This window comes from Muscardinus avellanarius, assembly GCF_963383645.1.
Source record: "Muscardinus avellanarius genome assembly, chromosome: 8".
Classification (NCBI taxonomy): domain Eukaryota; kingdom Metazoa; phylum Chordata; class Mammalia; order Rodentia; family Gliridae; genus Muscardinus; species Muscardinus avellanarius.
This window is the reverse complement of record NC_137794.1, coordinates 10,981,987-11,001,295: the sequence shown is the minus strand read 5'-3', so window position 1 is coordinate 11,001,295 and position 19,309 is coordinate 10,981,987. Positions and strand designations below refer to the sequence as shown.

The following is a 19,309-nucleotide window of genomic DNA, read 5'->3' as shown; positions in this document are numbered from 1 at the left end:
GGGTTTTACTAGTTTGCTGAGGGCCTTGCGAAGTTGTGAAGCTATTTTTGAACCTGCGATCCTCCTGTCTCAGCCTCCCAGTACTAGGATTACAAGTGTGCACCACCACACCCAGCTAAGGTTTTCTTTTTTTTTTTTATTAATATGTTGGTACTTGCAGAGATGTCAATGAAACAGATATTTCTGTCCAAAAGCACTGATTTTCTTTAATCCCTTAAATGGTCAGTATAACTATTATTTTTATTTATTTACTTATTTTTCTTAGCCTCTGAAACCATCTTCTGGCCTAAGCTGCTTGAGTGGACCGATCCATCTATATTAAAAAACTCTGAGAGCCAAATTCTCAAGTACATTATAGGCAAAGAAGAACAGAGAGAAGCAGAGAACACCCGACCTGATCATGGAACCTGATGACTTTGAGTCTGAAGACAAAGAGGTGTTGAACTGGGATATTAATGATATGAAAATGCCACAGGTACGTACTAGCCGTAGGACGCTGCCTCCAGCCTGGGCTCCGAGGCCTCCGCCATGAACCTACTAGGTCTCAGTAGGAAATGGGTGAGGGTTTAAATTCTCCCTCGGAGCTCTAGCTAGACATCTGAGAAATCCCCCTCCCCTGCAGTGGAGATTGAATCAAAGCCTTCCACACGCTAGGCAGGTGTTTACGACTGAACTACATCCCAAGCCCCTTCGAAATTTAATTCTGAGATAGTCAAACTTGGCCTCGAACTTCTAATTCTCTTTCTGCCTCAGCCTCCTGAGTAGCACCCACTCTGACTGAGGAGAAGTATTAAGCTGATGCAAACCTGGGAATGATGGCACATGCCTATAATCCCAGTATGTGGGGCTGAGAGAGGAGGGTTACAGGTTCGAGGCCAGCCTCGGCCACTTGGTAAGACCCTCGGCAACTTAGCAGACTCTGTTTCAAAATGAAACTTATAAAAAGGGCTGGGAGCGTGACTCTGGTAGAATGCCCTAGGTTCGATCCCTAGTACAAAAAGAAAGAAAGAAAGGAAGAAAGCTAGCTAGTTACAGCTAAATCATGCAAATAATTCACTTCATAGATTTATATTTGCAGTTACTCCTGATTGATATTAAAATTATTTTAAGTTGGGCTTGATGTCACGCACACTTATAATCCCAGTAATAGGGAGAGTGTGACATGAGGATCACAGTTTTGCAGCCAGCCTTAGCTACTCAGTGAGACTCTGTTTCAAAGTAAAGAAAAAAAAAAACAGGCCTTGGAGTATAGCTCAGAGGTAGAATCCTATGGGGTTAAATCCCCAAAACCGCAAAAAAATTCATAAATAAGATTATTGTAGCTGTTTCGGGGAAACTAAGTTGAATTTTAATTACTCTTGGCCCAGGGACCCATATTTCTGCCTATTCCAAATTTCATATTGCAACCCTCAAATACAAGTTGGGCATCACAAAATTCAAGTGTTGAAGTTAGCAGAATGCATTAGAAGACATCGCTATGTCACATTATGGAACAGGATTTCAGTGGAGTCAAAATTCCTTGAAATAATGGGCCGCACTCTGTATTAACATGCATTTTTTTTTTCCGGTGCGGAAGATCTGTATCATTCATCAGATCCACTGACAAAGAAGAACTTCTTCCCCGGAGGGAGACTTGGGGCTTATAAAAGCTCGTGTTCCAACATGAATTTTCCAAAAACGAAAGCATTCTCAGCTATCTAGGACAGTAAGCGGGAACCTATGGCAGAAATGCACATTCAGTTTTGGAAACATCATTCACAGTATATATAAAAGGCACCAAGATTTTTCATGGAAATAGCTAAGTGCCCTTCAACTTGTTATATATCCTAGGGAAGGGGAAAAAGAACATTCCAAGCAGAGACACCACCATTCATTTGGCTCTGGAACCATCAAAAACCAGTTAAGAAGAAAATGAAAGACCCTGGACAGGGACTTGAACAATTGATATTAGAGTTTGGGACATATCTGGAGGCAGAGGGTGCACTGTGGAAAGCTCAGGACTTGGGGCAGCCCAGGATTTGTGTTCCTGCTTGGCATCTATCTACAGAGCCTTCGAGAGTCATTACCTCCTCAGAAGCTCCCTTCCCCTTCTGAGAACGAGGGGGTGGCATCTAGTGGTCCCTTCTGGACCTATTGGCTCTAATGGTCCAGGATTCTAGAGCCATCACCCTCATGCCTAGCGCTGCGTATGTATAAAGCAGCGAATGACGGCTGGAATTCATGAGTGAAAGGCTCTATTGCTCATTACCTGGTGGCTCTGGACAAGGCGATTTTCTTAAATCTTTGCTGCCTCCTCTGTAAAGTGAAAACAGTAATCCCTTACGTTTCCCACCTCAGTCTCTAAGCTGTTTTGTAGAGCACAAATTACAAGGAATTATGAAAGGTGTTGTTAAGGAAGGAAAAAGCTCAGCTAAGTTCAACAGAGTGAAACAGGATTTTCACCGCTATCCTGTGCATCCGTGGCTCTCCCGAGAGGAGGCTGGCTTAGGAGGGATTGTCCTGATTTTTTATCTTTCTTCCATGGATCACTTCAGTAGATTAATGTCCCTCAGATCATCTATTTGAGCAAGAAAATGTGCTTCAAAGGAACAAATGTGATGTCTATTATTAGAGATTTTCTCAATTGCATTCTCTGTCATACCTCTAAAAATAATTCCTATTTTCTTTTTGTTTTGTTTTTGAGTACTGGGGATGGAATCCAGGGGCATTCGACCTCCACACTACACCCCCAGCCCTATTTTTTATTCCTTATTTTGAAAGAGGGTCTCACTGAGTTGCAGAGGGCCTCACTAAGTTGCTGAGGCTGTCCACGAACCACTATCCTCTGGTCTCAGCCTCCCAAATGCTGGGATTACAAGCGTGCGCCACCGTGCACAGCTTACTTTATTTTTCATAGTTTTATGTTCTTGTTTGAATCATTTTGCAATGTGGAAAAATTTATTTTCTGTTTGTCTTCTCACATATTACAAGTTTTATTTGCTTTTGTTTTTTTGTGTTTTGGGGATTGAACACAGGTGCATTCTATTTCCTAACTACACCCCAGCCCTATTTATTTATTTATTTATTTATTTATTTATTTATTTATTTTTGGTGGTACTGGGGATGGAACCCTTCTACCTCTGGGCTACACTCCCAGACCTATTTTATATTTTTATTTGAAAACAGGGTCTCTTAAGCTAGCGAGGCTGCGCAATCCTCCTGTCTCCGCCTCCGAAGCGTGGGGATTACAAGCGTGCGCCACCATGCCTGGCTTTATTTTTTTATTTTTTTATTTTTTTATTTTTATTTATTTATTTATTTATTTTGCGGGTCTGGGGATGGAACCCAGGGGCATTTGACCTCTGAGCTACACCCCCTGCCCTATTTTTTATTCTTTATTTTGAAACTGGGTCTCACTGAGTTGCAGAGGGCCTCACTAAGTAGCTGAGGCTGTCCGCAAACTGTGATCCTCCAGGTCTCAGCCTCCCGAATGCTGGGATTACAAGCATGCACCACCACGCCCGGCTTATTTTTTTATTTTTGAAATGGAGCTTCAGTAAGTTGTTGAAGGTCTTGCTAAATTGCTGAGACTGGCCTTCAACCTGCAATCCGTCTGTCTCCACCTCCCAAATACTGGTATTATAGGCATGTGTCACCACACCCAGAATGTTTTAAGTTTTAACCAGGAAATAATAATTTACTTACAACTTACTGATAGATATCCAACTTCTAGTCTTCTGGTTCTAAAAACTCCACTTCCCTTTATACCCTTCAGATATTTCATGATTTATTGGTTGATTTTTGGTGGTAGTGAATAGCAGTGTCCTTATAAAGATGTCAGTCATCTGTGATAAGCTAAGACACACCAGCACCATTAGGTTGTATTAATGCCCATGGAGGTGTTCATGGCCCGCTGGGCCGTTGGAACATGACCTGCACCCGCACAGAGTGGGAACACTAGAGGGGCTTGCAAGAGAGAGAGGGACTTTATCCTCACTCTGCAGAGCCTTATAGATGGCTTTGACCGAAAGGGAAAGGGTTGGGCACTACAGTCTGAAGGCTCTTAGATCCTGCACCTGAGGGAGTTGGGCACAGGCCTTCAGCGAGGCTGAAGATCCAGGGATGCAGAGCCTTCCAGCTCTGCCCCCTGCCCTCAGTAGCTCTGTCCTCCCCTGTAATTTTTTTTCAGTACTGTGGACTGACTCCAGTGCTTTGCACATGCTAGCTAGGCAAGCGCTCTTCCACTGAGCTTTATTCCCTTCCCCTTTTGGTTAATCTCGAGACAGGGTCTCACTAAGTTTTCCAAGCTGACCTTGAACTCATGATCCTCCTGCCTCTGCCTCTGAGTAGCTGGCATCGCAGGTGTGTGCCACTGTGCCCAACTCTCTGTATTTTCTTTTGTATGTTTCTTCCTTCTCTCGGCTGTATAATGTCTTTATGAATATACATTTTTACTTGTTTTTTATTCCATTTCTCCTTAATATAACCATTAGGGATCCAGCCCGCAAGCACAGGTGCTTGACTTCCAACCATCATCTATAAAAGTCTCTTTATTCCAGCCAGTGGAACATACCGATTGTGCCTTTCCATCCTAGTCCCATTAAATTACCCTGGCATTTTGAAAGTTCAGTTATAATTGCTATAGCATTTTTTTTGGGGGGGGGGGGGTCCATGCAGTAAGTGTCTGGTGTTGGTTTACTCTGACTTTCATTAAAAATGGGTATTACAGCCAGGTGTGGTGGTACATGCTTGTAATCCCAGTACCTTGGAGGCTGAGACAGGATAGTAGGTTTGAGGATAGTCTCAGCAGGTAGTGAGATTCTCATCAACCTAGCAAATCCCTGTTTCAAAATAAAAATTAAAAAATTGGGCTGAGGGAAAAGCCGGGCATGGTGGCACATGCTTGTAATTCTAGCATTCAGGAGACTGAGACAGGAGGATCCAAGTTCGCCGACAGCTTCAGCTACTTAGTGAGGCCCTCTGCAACTTAGTGAGATCCTGTTTCAAAATAAAGAATAAAAAATAGGACAGGGGGTGTAGCTCGGAGGTTGAATGCCCCTGGGTTCCATCCCAGGACCTGAAAAAAAAAAAATTGGGCTGGGGGTATAGTTTTGAGGTAGAATGCTCCTGGGTTCAATCCCCAGTATATTAAAAAAAAAAAATGTGAGTTACTTAGTCCCAGAGTGTCGCACTCACATTAATACTCATTAATACTGCTTATAATAGCCAGGCGTGGTGGCACATGCTTGTAATCCCAGCATTTGGGAGGCTGAGACAGGAGAATCACGGTTTGCAGACAGCCTCAGCTATTTAGTAGGGCCCTCTGTAACATACTGAGATGACCCTGTTTCAAAATAAAGAATAAAAAATAAGGCAGGGGATGTAGCTCAGAGGTAGAATGCCCCTGGGTTTCATCCCCAGACCTGCAAAAAAGAAAAAAAAAAGTACTGCTTATAGTACTTAGGGAGAACATTGTAAAAAATTTAATTTCTACCCTTCTCTCTTCTTCTTTCTTTTCTTTCTCCTTCCTTTCTTTTGAAAATTGGGGAGAATTTTTCAAAAGAAGTCCCCTTTTCTCCTAAATTGTACTCATTTTACAGAGAGGAGAATATACAGTTTGCTCCTAATGTTAGCCAGCTTCTCTAAGTGGAAGTAGGGTTGTTCTGAAGCAACACAGCAAGAAAACACCCCAACTCATTTTGTTCCCAGGCACTGAGAGGTTTTCAGATCAAACCCATGGCAAAGCCACACTGAGCCATAACCGCACAACTTCAAAGTTTTTTTCAGTTCTTGGGATCAGAGGCAGAGCTTCACACGCTCTAGGGTAGTGATCTACCGCTGGGCTACATCCCCAGCCCAATTCCAAAGTTTAAATACTTTCTTTTTTCGGGGTGGAGGGCTAGAGAAAATAACAGACTAGAATATTTCCTAGACTAGAAAATAGAGGCAGGTACCACGAAGCCAAAAGCTCCGATTAGTTCATTCTTTGTTTGTTCCACCAAAATTTCCTTTGCCTCTGCAGGGGATGAGCCCAAAATTGTGAGCAAAGGAGCCTCAACTCTTTCTGTTCATTCATGTGACTGAACGTAATCAGAAGGAACAGACTGGAGTAAAAGGGAGGGCGCTGCACTAGTAAACCAGGTTCTGGGTCCTTGTCAATTATTATCTGGCTGCCCGATCGGGTCACATAGTTTTGGGTCTGGCGGGAACACCCATGGCTCCGCTCTCTCTCTTTGCCCTGTGGTTTTTAAGTCATTTGAACTTCGCTGGCACAGCTCTGCCTACATAGGACCCCGCAAGTGTTGGGGCTCCTGCCACTGGGGCCAGAATTCCGTGGCCATGCTGTGTTTCTGGGGCGCTGGGGGCGCTGCAGGTGCCTTGCCTTGGTGGTAGCATAGGAAAGGGAGATAGCAGAGTACGAAAGTGGAGATAGAGAAGCGGGTGGCAGGACGATGGAAAAGCCGAGTGACTTGGCCTCGTTTAGGTTTTTTTCAGAGCAAATAAGGAACTTCGTTCCTGCATCCCGATCCCTTATCTCAAGTAGGAAATAGCAGCACTGGCCTAAGGAGTTAGTCTTGGGCTGCTCAGAAGCATTTTGTTGAGGTGAATTTCTCACCTGGATGACATTTGGAGTTTGATTTCCAGTCGGCCCAGGAGAGATAAGCTCCTGGAAAGCCGTGTGGAGGTCAAATGCTGGCTGCAATTCTTTTGGTTTTCATAAGTAACATCTCATTTTTCCCCTCTATCTGATTTGCTAAAAGGTATTTCAGTTTTCCATCCCTGTTCTATTTGGGAACATTTATAATTATAAGGAATTAACAAACAATTCATATAATTTAAGAAAACCTGGCAGATAAACACCTGATATGAGTACTCTATAAATACTAGCTTTTTTTTTTCTTCTTTTTCTCTTTTTTTTTTTTTTTTTCTTTTTCTGGCACTACTGGGTTAGAATCCAGGACTCTCACTAAGATGCCCAGGTTGGTCTCAAACTTGTGATCCTTCTACCTCAGCATCCCAAGTAGCTGGGATTACAGGCCTATGCCAACAAGCCTGAATAGAAAAAAAAAAAAAAAATCCCCCTTTGTTCTGAAAATTAAATCCAGGGGAATTTCACCTCTAAGCTACACCCCTAGCTCTTTTAATTTTATTCATTTATTTATATATTTATTTAGTGGAGGGGTACTAGGGGTTGAGCTCAGGGACATTCTACCTCCAAGCTACACTCCTAGCCCTATTTTTTATTTTTATTTTGAAATAGGGTCTTGCTAGGGTATGAGAGTCGTACTCCTTGCTGAGGTTATCGTGGAACCTGCAATCCTCCTAACTCACCCTCTCAAGTACTGGGATTACAAACTTGTGCTACCATTAACTGGCTTAAATTTTTTATTTTAAATCAAGGTCTCCCTAAATTGCTGAGGGCTAGCCTCAAACCATGCACCCAGCCTGGATCAATTTTAATATAACAACATAATGTAGATTTTTTTTTTTTTTTTTTTTTTTTTTTAGTGGTACTGGGGGTGGAACCCAGAGGCTTTCTACCTCTGGGCTATACTCCCAGACCTATTTTATATTTTATTTGGAAACAGGGTCTCACTAAGTTGCTGAGAGCCTCACTAAGTAGCTGAGGCTGGCTTTGAACCCGTGCAATCCTCCTGTCTCAGCCTCCCAAGCGCGGGGATTGCAAGCGTGTGCCACCACGCCCGGCAAATGTAGATATTTTTGATATCTTATTTCAGAATTTGATTTAAATTTGTTAGTCTTATATAATAGTAATATCTAATTCTTTACCAAGTGCAGTCGCACAAGCCTATAATTCCAGCTACTTTAGTGAGACCTTGTTTCAAAATAAAAAGTAAAGCCGAGTGTGGAGGCACAGGCCTATATACCTAGTACTTGGGAGGCTGAAACAGGAAGATCACAGGTTCAAGGACAGCCTCTGCAATTTAGAAAGACCCAATTTTATAACAAAAAGTAGCCGGGCATGGTGGCGCACGCTTGTAAGCTTGTAATCCCAGCATTCGGGAGGCTGAGAGGGGAGGATCGCCGTTCACAGACAACCTCAGCTATTTAGTGAGGCCCTCTGCAACTTAGTGAGACGGTATTTCAAAATAAAGAATAAGCCGGGCGTGGTAGCGCACGCTTGTAATCCCCGTGCTTGGGAGGCAGAGACAGGAGGATCGCGCAGGTTCGAAGCCAGCCGCGCGCGCTGGCTTAGGAAACCCTGTTTCCAAATAAAAATGTAAAAATAGGTCTGGGAGTGTAGCCCGGAGGTAGAAGGGCTTCCAGGAACCCCAGTACCACCAAAAAATAAAAATTAAAATTAAAAAATAAAGAATAAAAAATAGGGCAGGGGGGTGTAGCTCAGAGGTTGAATACCCTGGGTTCCATCCCCAGACCCACACACACACACAAAAAGTAAAAAGGGTTGAGTGTGTAGCTTGAAGGTAGAACTGGGTTCAATCCCTAGTACCAAAAACAAATAAATGAATGAATAGGTAAATAAATAAAACAGGCCTGGGGATGTAGCTCAGAAGTAGAGTGCCCGGAGTTCAACCCCCAGTATTCCCCACCCCAAAATAGTACTATCTAGTTCTTATGATACTCTGTTACTAAAACATCAAGTGATAAATTAAACTAGAATGAAGGATTATAAAGAATGTTCTGGGACTGCACAGAGCTTCAAAGGTGTGGAATGAGTTAGAAGATTAAATCTCCTAGTAAAAAAATTACAGAGAAGCCATAGAAATGTCAATTAAACTCACAAGGATTTATTCATGAGAATACAAAATAAAAATTAGTTACATTTACATGTTGGAAACCTCAGGAATAATTCCTTTTTTTTTTTTTTCTTGGTGGTACTAGGGGTGGAACCCAGAGGCTTTCTATCTCCGGGCTGTACTCCCATAACTTTTTTTAATATTTTATTTGGAAACAGGGTCTCACTAAGTTGCTGAAAGCCTCACTAAGTAGCTGAGGCTGGCTTCAAACCCGTGTGATCCTCCTGTCTCAGCCTCCCAAGCGCGGGGATTACAAGCGTGAGCCACCACGCCCGGCAATAATTCCTTTCAATTTTTTTTATTTATTTATTTATTTATTTATTTATTTATTTATTTATTTATTTGCAGTACTGGGGATGGAACCCAGCGTCATTCTACCTCCGAGCTACACCCCCAGCCCTATTTTTTATTCTTTATTTTGAAACAGAGTCTCACTGAATTGCAAAGGGCCTCATTAAGTAGCCGAGGCTGTCCGCAAACTGTGATCCTCCTGTCTCAGCCTCCCAAATGCTGGGATTACAAGCCTGTGCCACCACGCCCGGCTATTTCCTTTCAATTATAAACTTCTTAACCAAGAAGAAAAACAAAGCGTTACTCATGAAAAGTTAGAAATTAAAATAAACAAAGGGCCTTAAAAGAAGAAAATATTCTATGGGGATTTGCTAAACAAGATTAAGAAATGATTATCCTTTCTTTTTAAGTGTTACTTCTGCAATGCCTTAATTTGGAAAGGCTTTCAGAAATCACTATCATCCAGGTGGGGGTGCAGGCGCGGAATCTCGTCAAGCTCAGAACTGCCAGGGAACTGGGAAAGAGGGGGGACCTAGACCAGCAGAGACCGGGCAGGCGGCCCTTCCCCTGGGAAGCTGTGGAGCTGCCTGCTTGGTCAGGGCTGCGTCTCCAGGCAGCCTGCTCCTCTGGTTTATACCCGCCCCCGTCTCTCCTGGGGATCCTTCATGTCCCTAGGCATGTTCTCAACTTGAAGTCTCACTCGGTAAATGCCCGTCCATTCTCATAATGATATTTGCATTATTTTCTTCTCACACTTCTTATCTTTATTTTTTCATACTCTGAGCTCTGATTTCTTGTTGGGAAGTAAAGGAAAAGCACTCCACCCTCTTCTTCTGGAATTTTCTACTCTGGCCTTCTGGAATCTTCTAGGTGATAGGTATTCTTTAAGCATAGGAGGTCTCTGTCAGTCTGATTGCTGAGAGCAGCTGATGATTCTCATTCTGAGAGCCTTGTAGGATCTGTCAAATGCACATCTGTGGCCAGTGCAGAGCTGGGGATATGAGTTACATCCTCAGCCCATAACATTTATATTGACAGAATGGCAGGTGGCTGTTTTTACTATCGTATTTAGACCTTAGAACAAATCTTGAGGGAGAGGAGTTAATCATCTCTGTCTTATAGATGAAGCAACAGAAGCACAGAAAACAAAATAACTTTAAGGACGGTGCCGCTGACCTTCTCTTATTAATGTTGTCGACATACAACATAAAATTTACCATCTCAACCTTTTTTTGTGTGTGTGGTATTGGGGATTGAACCCAGGGGGGATTTCTACCTGCAGCCCTTTTTATTTTTTATTTTGAAACTAAACTGCTGAAGGTGACCTCGAACCTGTGATCCTCCTGACTCAGCCTCCTAAGCAGTAGGATTACAGGTATGCACCATCAGGCTCGGCGTAACCATTTTTAAGTGTACATTAATTAAATCTACATTCGACAGATCTGGGCAGTGGTGGCTACATTACCATGCAACCCGATTTCTAGAACTTTTTCATCTTGCAAAACTAAAGCTCTAGACCCCGTGGACATCAGCTCCCTCATCTCCCACCTTTCCCAGGAGTACTTAGTTTGCTGTTCTCACACCGGCAATGGCGTCTCTGCCCTGGTGGAGGCACCCGGATATGGGGGTGGAGGAGAAGGCGAGGATCTCCACGGGGGAGGCAGTGGCTCTCCAGACCCTTTGAAGCAGGACTGTCCAGTCACCCCATTGCTTATCTCCAGCGACTTTGCCTAAACCTGTAGGATTTCCAATAAGGTCACCACAGTGCGTCCTGAGACCTTATCTCTCCGTTCAAATCTTCTATAATTATTGTGAAAGAGCACAGTGATATTGCTTCAACCTCAAAACTCCTGCATGAAAAAGGGTCCTAATTCTTATTAAATTTTTTTTTTTTTGCAGTACAGGGTATTGACCCCAAGGCCATTCTACTGCTAAGCTACACCCTCAGCCCTATTTATTATTTATTTATTTATTTTTGCGGGTCTGGAGATGGAACCCAGGGGCATTTGACCTCCAAGCTACATTCCCTGCCCTATTTTTTTTTAGTCTTTTTTTTTACATTTATTTATTTTATTTCAGAAAAAAATCTATCCTAACATGAAATATGAACTCTAAAAACCCAAACAATCTCCAAAAAGAACACAGCTAGAAGATGTACATTTTCTAATATCAAACCTTATAGAGCTACAATAATTGAAACAGTGTAGTACTGCAATAAAGGCAGAAATATAAACCAGTGGAGTAAAATAAAAAGCCTAGAAATAAAATTCTTCCATATATGGTCAAGTTATTTTTGACAAGGTTTCCAAGAACATTTGTTGAAAGAAATAATAATCTTTTCACTAAATATTGTTGAAAAATAATAATTACATGAAAAAGAATAAAATTGGACCCTTACCTAACACCATACACAAATATTAACTCAAAACAGATAAAAGTCCTAAATGTAAATCTTAAGACTATAAACTTTTAGAAGAGAAACTGGGTCATAAAACTTCACAACATTGAAATTGGCAGTGATTTCTTGGATATGATTCCAAAGGCACAGGCAACAAAAGAATAAACAAACTTCATAAAAAAATAGAAAAATATTGTACAACCAAAGACAATGTAAACAGAATTAAAAGTTACTGATAGAATGGGATAAAATATTTCCAAATGCTATATCAGAAGGTATCCCTGCCCTAATTTTTGTTCTTTTTTTTTTGCGGGTCTGGGGATGGAACCCAGGGGCATTCGACCTCCAAGCCACACCCCTTGCCCTGTTTTTTATTCTTTATTTTGAAACGAGTCTCACTGAGTTGCAGAGGGCCTCGCTAAGTAGCTGAGGCTGTCCGCGAACTGTGATCCTCAGGTCTCAACCTCCCGAATGCTGCGATTACAAGCGTGCGCCACCACGCCCGGCCCTTATTTTTTATTTTTATTTTGAACCGGGGTTTCATTAAGTCACGAAAGCCCTCACTAAGTAGCCGAGGCTGTGATCGTCCTGTGTCAGCCTCCCAAGTACTAGAATTACCAGCGTGCTCCACCACCCCTGGCTAAGGTAACTGATGAACAAGGCCTGCAGGAGCATTGGTGAGCTGGAACTCGAGGGGCTGGATTCCGAGTCCAGTGACTCCTGGTCTTTGGGCAGTGATCGCAGATGCCCTTGTCGGAATTTAAATCGAGGCCAGGTTTGCCCAGGGTCTGTTGGAGGCCATTCACAGTGAGGGACGGTTGGGTTACCCGGCTTCAACTACAAACGTCCTCTTTGCGCTCCCGTCAGAACGTGAAAAAGACCGACTGGTTCCAGGAGTGGCCGGATTCCTACGTGAAGCGCATCTACAGCGCCGAGGACCGGAGCGCGCAGCGGCACCTGAGCAGCTGGGCCATGCGCAACACCAACAACCACAACTCCCGCATCCTCAAGAAGTCCTGCCTGGGCGTGGTGGTGTGCGGCCTCGACTGCTCCACCGAGCAGGGCCGCAAGGTCTACCTGAGACCGGCCATCTGTGACAAGGCCCGGCAGAAGCAACAGAGTAAGTGGGCCCCGGTGGCCCCGGAGGGAAAGCTGGTGTCAATCCAGAGCCGCCAGTGGGTCCCAGCATGTCCTGGGGCGCGCCTCGTCCTACCCAACCTTTGCACCCGGTGCAGTGGGGAGCGGGATGATCTGACAGCGCATGCTAAGAGGCGAGGGGCAGCCAAGCTTCGGTCTCGCAGACCCATAGGCGCCCAGCTCCCACCCCATGCGCCGCCCACTTAGGTTAGACACCTGACTCCAGGCCCCCTCCAAAGGCAGCTGCGTCGCGTGGGTGACTAAAATGAATTCATCTGCGACTCGCATAAAGTCTAGCAGATCAGCGTCCCCCGTGGACGTGTCTGAACTGAGCCCCGCACACGGGTAGCCTGGGCACACCCATCTGCAGGCAGCGCCGGGCTCCAGCTGAAGCCAGACTCCATTCTCTCCTGTACACTCTGGACAGACTTATTTGCTGGAAGACTTATTTGTTCTTTTCGTCTTCTCTTCCCTCTGCTCACTGGATTGTGAAATAGATACACTTGGTGTTCTCTGTGCCCGGGCCCAATTCACACCTCCAGTTACTTCCTGTTCTTTCTTTCAAATTTGCCTTCAGGATTTGCTCTCAGGCTGAAACTTTTACCAGTCATTTACACCTTAGTGAAACTGAGTGGCTTTGCCCCTTGACTAGATCTGATTAGAGGACGACTTTTTCTTCAAAGACTTTCAATAGGAAGGGATTTTCTTTTCTGCTCTAAGAGCTCTTCTTTGACCTTAAACCACCCGTTTGGCAGGGAGCTGCTTTACGTGTGAGGCCAGTCTGGGCCTCCCTTGGTCAGGGCTGATACTCAGTGGACAGAAGTCCCGAAAACCGGGCCCAGGCTCCTTCTCTGCCATCCCATAGTGGAGGCTAACACCAGAAGGCGCCACAGACTGAGGGGACCAGGCGGCCCGGCCAGGTCTGCTCACTCTTTCTGCTCTCCACTAGGGAAGCGCTGTCCCAACTGCAACGGGCCCCTGAGGCTGGTCCCTTGCCGCGGCCATGGCGGCTTCCCGGTCACCAACTTCTGGAGGCACGACGGGCGCTTCATCTTCTTCCAGGTTGGACATTTCGTGAATCCGTTTCTCCCTCATTGACCAGTGTTGGCAGAGTTCCTTGCAGAGAAGTTTCATCGGAGGGTAGAGATACCCAGGGGAACGCGGTCCTCACTAACCCTGAGGGCTGGCCCCCCTTGAGGAGGGCCGGCGCCTGCAGCCCACACCTCGGCAGAAGCCCTGGGGAGGGCCTGGCGGTCCCCTGCTGCTGGGCAGAGACGTGGTCACCTGCCCGCACAGGCTGGCCAGGTGCTCTGCCGCCAGCTGTCGCCTTCCACAGACCCGAGTATGAAAGCCTTTTCCACTCTCTCTGGAGGCCTGAAGACATTATTATTTTTTTTTTTCTGAAACCCCAGTTTTCTCTGAAGCCTGTAAGAAGCACTATAGGGGCAGTGGTAAAAAGTGTGGCAAAGAACGGACTCAGAACAGATTGCCCAAGTTCAAAAGAAAACGCCCTGTTTGGAGCGTTGGCCAGTTGCTGTGATACACCTCTTCCCCTCTGTGGTCAATTTTCAAGCTGCCAGCCGTTGTTAACAATCCACTCACCGACTTTCTGAATGTCTCACGATGGGCTCTCAGCTTGGCCGGCTCCAGGGAGCCCCTAATAAGGGAGCTGACCCAGAGACCACCATCTCCCCATGCCCTCAGGCGGTGCGGAGGTTGAAGTGAGCCGGTGTGCAGTGTTTATTAACATCCTACAGGCTCCATAGGAAGTGGACAGAAGGGGCCTTAAAACTAGTGTCCGCCGAGTGGTGGAGCAACTGCAAAGGTTTTTCCAATCCTGCTGCCCTGGGCAGCGACACTGCCACCTAGTCACGCGGTGGCCCTTAGAGTGGAAGCTCACACACCATGAAGTCCAACCCAGTTACTTATTTCCTTTTTCTCTCGTCCCCCTTTAGTCTAAGGGAGAGCACGACCATCCCAAGCCAGAAACCAAGTTAGAAGCGGAGGCCAGAAGAGCTATGAAGAAGGTGCACGCAACGTCTGCCTCCATCTCCTTGAAGCTGAAAGGGAGCTTGGAGCTGAAGGTAACGCCAGCACGCATGCGCAGAGCACACAGACCCCCCCAGGCATCCCTGCCCTGGGTGCAGGATAGTTCCTCAGTCCTTTACCGACTAATAAAGATCACGCTTGCAATCCCAGCTTTCAGGAGGCTTATACAGGAGGATCGCGGTTCGTGGACAGCCTCAGCTCCTTAGCGAGGCCCTTCGCAACTCAGTGAGGCCCTGTGTCAAAAATAAAGAATAAGCCGGGCGTGGTGGCTTAAGCTTGTAATCCCCACGCTTGAGAGGCAGAGACAGGAGAACATGTCGAAGCTTAGCCTTGCTGGCTTAAGAGGCCCTGTTTCCTAATTAAAAAAAAAAAAAAAAAAAAAAAAAAAAAATATATATATATATATATATATATATATATATATATATATATATATATTAGGAGGTCTGGGAGTGTAGCTGGGAGGTAGAAAGGTTCCATCCCCAGTACCACCAAAAAAAAAATAATTAATTAATTAATTAATAATAATAATAAAATAAAGAATAAGAAATAGGGCAGGGGGGTGTAGTTCGGAGGTCGAATGCCCCTGGGTTCCATCCCCAGACCCTCAAAAATAAATAAATAAATAAATAAACTATAAAATAGGGCTGGGGGTGTACCTCGGAGGTACAATGCCCTTGGGTTCCATCCCCAGTAGCAAAAAAAAAAAAAAAAAAAAAAAAAAAAATCCTATAGTGTCAGGTTCATCTAGATAGAAGCATCCATCAAAGAAACTGGCGCTGAGATTTACTCTTCATTTCTACCACCTGTGTAGCATACTCTCAACTCTAAATTCCATGTAAGTGTGCGATCATCTTCCCTAATACAATGAAAAAAGAAGAGAGTCCTGAATTAGTACTTAACCTATATTTGGCACTCTACATTCTGGTTCTAAAATTAATTGAAGCCGGGCGTGGTGGCCCCCACTTTTAATCCCAGTGCTTGAGAGGCTGAGAACAGAGGATGTTCGCGGCCGGCCTCAGCTACTTAACGAGGCTCTATGCAACTTAGTGAGACCCTGTTTCAAAAATAAAGAATAAAAAATAGAGCTGGGGGTGTAAGTTGGAGGTGGAATGCCCCTTGTTTTGATCCCTAGTACTGCAAACAATAATAATAATTGGACAACCTTCACAAAATATTACCCTCCCTCCCTCTCTCTATATATATCCCCAAATAGATTGCTTAGCTTATTTGCCAATAAAATGAAAGTTTCTGACAGTGACAGTCACCCCAGGATGGTGGTGGAAGGTTGGGGTGTCTGCTCCCTATGGACAAACTGTGATGTGAAGTCCACTGCTTTATGGCCTCATGCCATCGGTTTGTGGATTTGTCTGTCCAATAGTGGCAGTCATTCATAGATTAGAGAGATAGACAGATGTGTGTGTGTGTGTGTGTGTGTGTGTGTGTGTGTGTGTGTGTGTTACTAGGAGTTGAACCCAGGGACATTCTGCCTCTGAACTACAACCCCAACCCTATTTTATTTTGAAATAGAATCTCACTAAGCTACAGAGGGCCTTGCTGTGTTCCTGAGGCTGTCCTTGAACCTACGATCCTCTTGTCTCAGCCTCCTGAGTACTAGGATTACCAGTGTATGCCACCAAGCCCAGCTAATTCCCACCTTTTTATACTGTTGCTTCCCATCTCTTCTCTCCTCTCCTCTCCTCTCCTCTCCTCTCCTCTCCTCTCCTCTCCTCTCCTCTCCTCTCCTCTCCTCTCCTCTCTCTCTCTCTCTCTCTCTCTCTCTCTCTCTCTCTCTCTCCCTCCCTCCCTTCCTTTCTCCCTCCCTCCCTTTCTTTTTGTGCTGGGGATTAAACCCAGGGGGCATTCGATCTCCAAGCTACACCTCTAGCCCTTTTTATTTTTTATTTTGAAACAGGGTCTTACTAAGTTGCTGAGGTTCTAAGTTACTGAGGCTAGTCTTGAACTGGTGATGCTCCTGTCTCAGCCTCCTAAGTACTGGGGTTACAGGTGTGCACCACCATACCTGGCGTCTGTATTTATTTCTAGAAGAACTAAAATTGGGCTGGTTCATTCCTCGAGTCTCTATATGTACCTTGCATGGAACGAATTTAAATTTGAGTCTATTTGTAAAGACATATGAGCTCTCAAACTCAAGTGGCTGGTCCCTCATCCTTTGCCCCAGCCACGGAACACATCCAGGAAGTTCATCCCAGTTCTCCTTAGTCACAGCCCTTTCCTCCTCCCTCTAAAATTATCCTCTTATTTTCTGATAGCCATACATAAATAAGAGCAGAACTTGATATTTATTTATTTATTTATTTATTTATTTATTTATTTATTTATTGTGGGTCTGGGGATGGAACCCAGGGGCATTTGATCTCCGAGCTGCACCCCCTGCCCTATTTTTTATTCTTTATTTTGAAACAGGCTCTCACTGAGTTGCAGAGGGCCTCACTAAGTAGCTGAGGCAGTCCGCGAACCGCGATCCTCCGGTCTCAGCCTCCCGAATGCTGGGATTACAAGCGCGTGCCCGACTCAGAACTTAATTCTCAACCAGATTCTTTTCCTATGATTAACTGAGAAACAGTATACTTTCTCCATTTCTAAAAATACAGTGACTACCCAGCACCAAAAAACAGAAAAGCAGAGAAAGGGAGGGAACATGAGGAGAGAGGGTAGGAAAAAGCAGTTTGATTTTTCTTAAATAGGTTCTTATAAGTTTCTCAAAATGGCACTTAGGATCATGTTAGGATATTTAAGATATTAGATTTATGTTTGAGTATGAAACTGTGTGTGTGTGTGTGTGTGTGTGTGTGTGTGTGTGTGTGTGTGTTTCTGAGGGTTGAACCCAGGAGTATTCTACCTCTGAGCTATACCCCCAGCCCTATTTATGTCTTATTTTGAAACAGGTAAGCTGCTGAAAGACATGCTAAATTGCTGAGGCTGGCCTTGAACCTGCAATCCTCCTGTCTCAGCCTTCCAGGTACTGGGATTATAGCATGCACCACCACACCCAGACTGAGTGTGGAACACCTTAGGCATGACCTATGTGTCCAGAGTGAAGGGTAATTTGTTTTTGTAGGCTTTGGGGGGGTATGTGTATGGTATTGGCAATTGAACCCAGAGGCATCCTACCTTGGAGCTACACCCCCAGACTGCTTATTTCTTATTTGGAAACAGTCTCACTAGGTTAATGAGTCTCACTACTTGCCGCGGCTGTCCTCAAACCTGCGATCCTCCTGTGTCAGCCTCCCAAGCGATCCTCCTGTCTCGGCCTCCCAAGTATTGGGATTATGGACCTGTGCCACCACGCTCAGCTTTTTTTTTTTTTCTAATGTACAACCTCTCTATTTTTATTTATTTATTTTATTCTTTTACTAGTGCATTGTAAGCATGCATCCTAGTGAGATCTGAAGTGGAAATTTGGCCCTTAGTGATTGGACAGCTTTGAAGTGGAATTGGAGCAGCCTTTACTTCTCTGGGGTCTCAAGTGGTGGGAATGGAGTGTGTGTGTGTGTGTGTGTGTGTGTGTGTGTGTGTGTACACACATGCGCGTGCATGCGCTTGAAATGTGCAAGGAATGAGGACAGTCTGATGAACACTTATTGTACAGAGTTGTGTGGATTTGCTTCACTTATTAACACGAGCATTTCACTTTCCTTCCCAGTCTCTTCCAGGTGGAACCCAAAGTCAGGGAAGTTTACCTTTAACTTGGTCATTCCAGGAAGGCGTCCAGTTGCCTGGTAGTTACAGTGGACATTTAATAGCTAACACGCCGCCGCAGAATCCGCTGAATGATTGCTTCTCCTTTTCCAAGAGCTATGTTTCGGGGGGAACCATGGATCCAGCAGACCTGACTTCCACCTTAGACTCCACTAAACTCTATGAGAAGTGCAAACTGTCCAGCGGCAGGCTCTACAGCGGCGGAGACTTGCTCCAGCCTTCTCCCGCTGGCGTCTACTCGGATTACGACAATCTCCAAACGTGGAATAAAAATGCTGCCCTGGGGAGAAGTCCTCTGAACGACGGCTATTGTCCCAATCACCCTTTTCCTCTGACTAGCTGGCCTTATGACTTCTTCCCTTCCCAGAACTCTTTGGAGTCCTTTCCCCAGCAGATCCCAAGGGAACCACCTGCACCCAGAGCCAGCTGCCACACACTGTGGCCAAGTGCGGGAGGTGATCTCCGCGAGGAGAAAGTGCCCATGGATTTCAACAGCTATGTCCCCTCCTTTGCGTACCACTCCCCCCAGGAAGACCCCTTTCTGCTCACCTACGCCTCCCATCCCCACCAGCCTTATGCGCTGCCCGGCAAGAGTGGCAAGTGGGATCTGAATGAAGAAGTGACGTGCTTGGGTCTAGATCACTGCAACAACGAAATGTTTCTGAACCTCTGTCCTCTAAGATGACTTCAATCTTTCAACCCCCTTCCAAAAAAAAAAGCTATACATAACCACAGACAAGTGGGAATATGGACACGTAGGCAGGACTTTTTTTTTTCTGGGCAAGTAATTTTCCCCCTCTTCCACCCGGATATTTTTATTCTTAGTAATAAATGGAAATGTGTCCAATCTATTGTGCGAATGCCTGCTCCTCTCTTGCTCCTTTCTCTCTCTCTCTCTCTCTCTCTCTCTCTCTTCTCTCTCTCTCTCTCTCTCTCCCTCCCTCCCTCCCTC

General features: G+C 45.0%; 1 protein-coding gene across 1 annotated transcript; it reads left to right on the top strand.

Moving 5' to 3' along the window:
• Positions 1-400: 400 nt before the first annotated feature.
• GCM1 (glial cells missing transcription factor 1) lies at positions 401-19,042 on the top strand (the record flags this gene model as incomplete). Its single annotated transcript, XM_080699728.1, has 5 exons — positions 401-475; positions 12,316-12,568; positions 13,535-13,647; positions 14,541-14,669; positions 18,302-19,042. 5 exons carry the CDS (start codon positions 401-403, stop codon positions 19,040-19,042), a joined length of 1,311 nt encoding a protein of 436 aa, XP_080555854.1.
• Between the last annotated feature and the right edge of the window lie 267 nt (positions 19,043-19,309).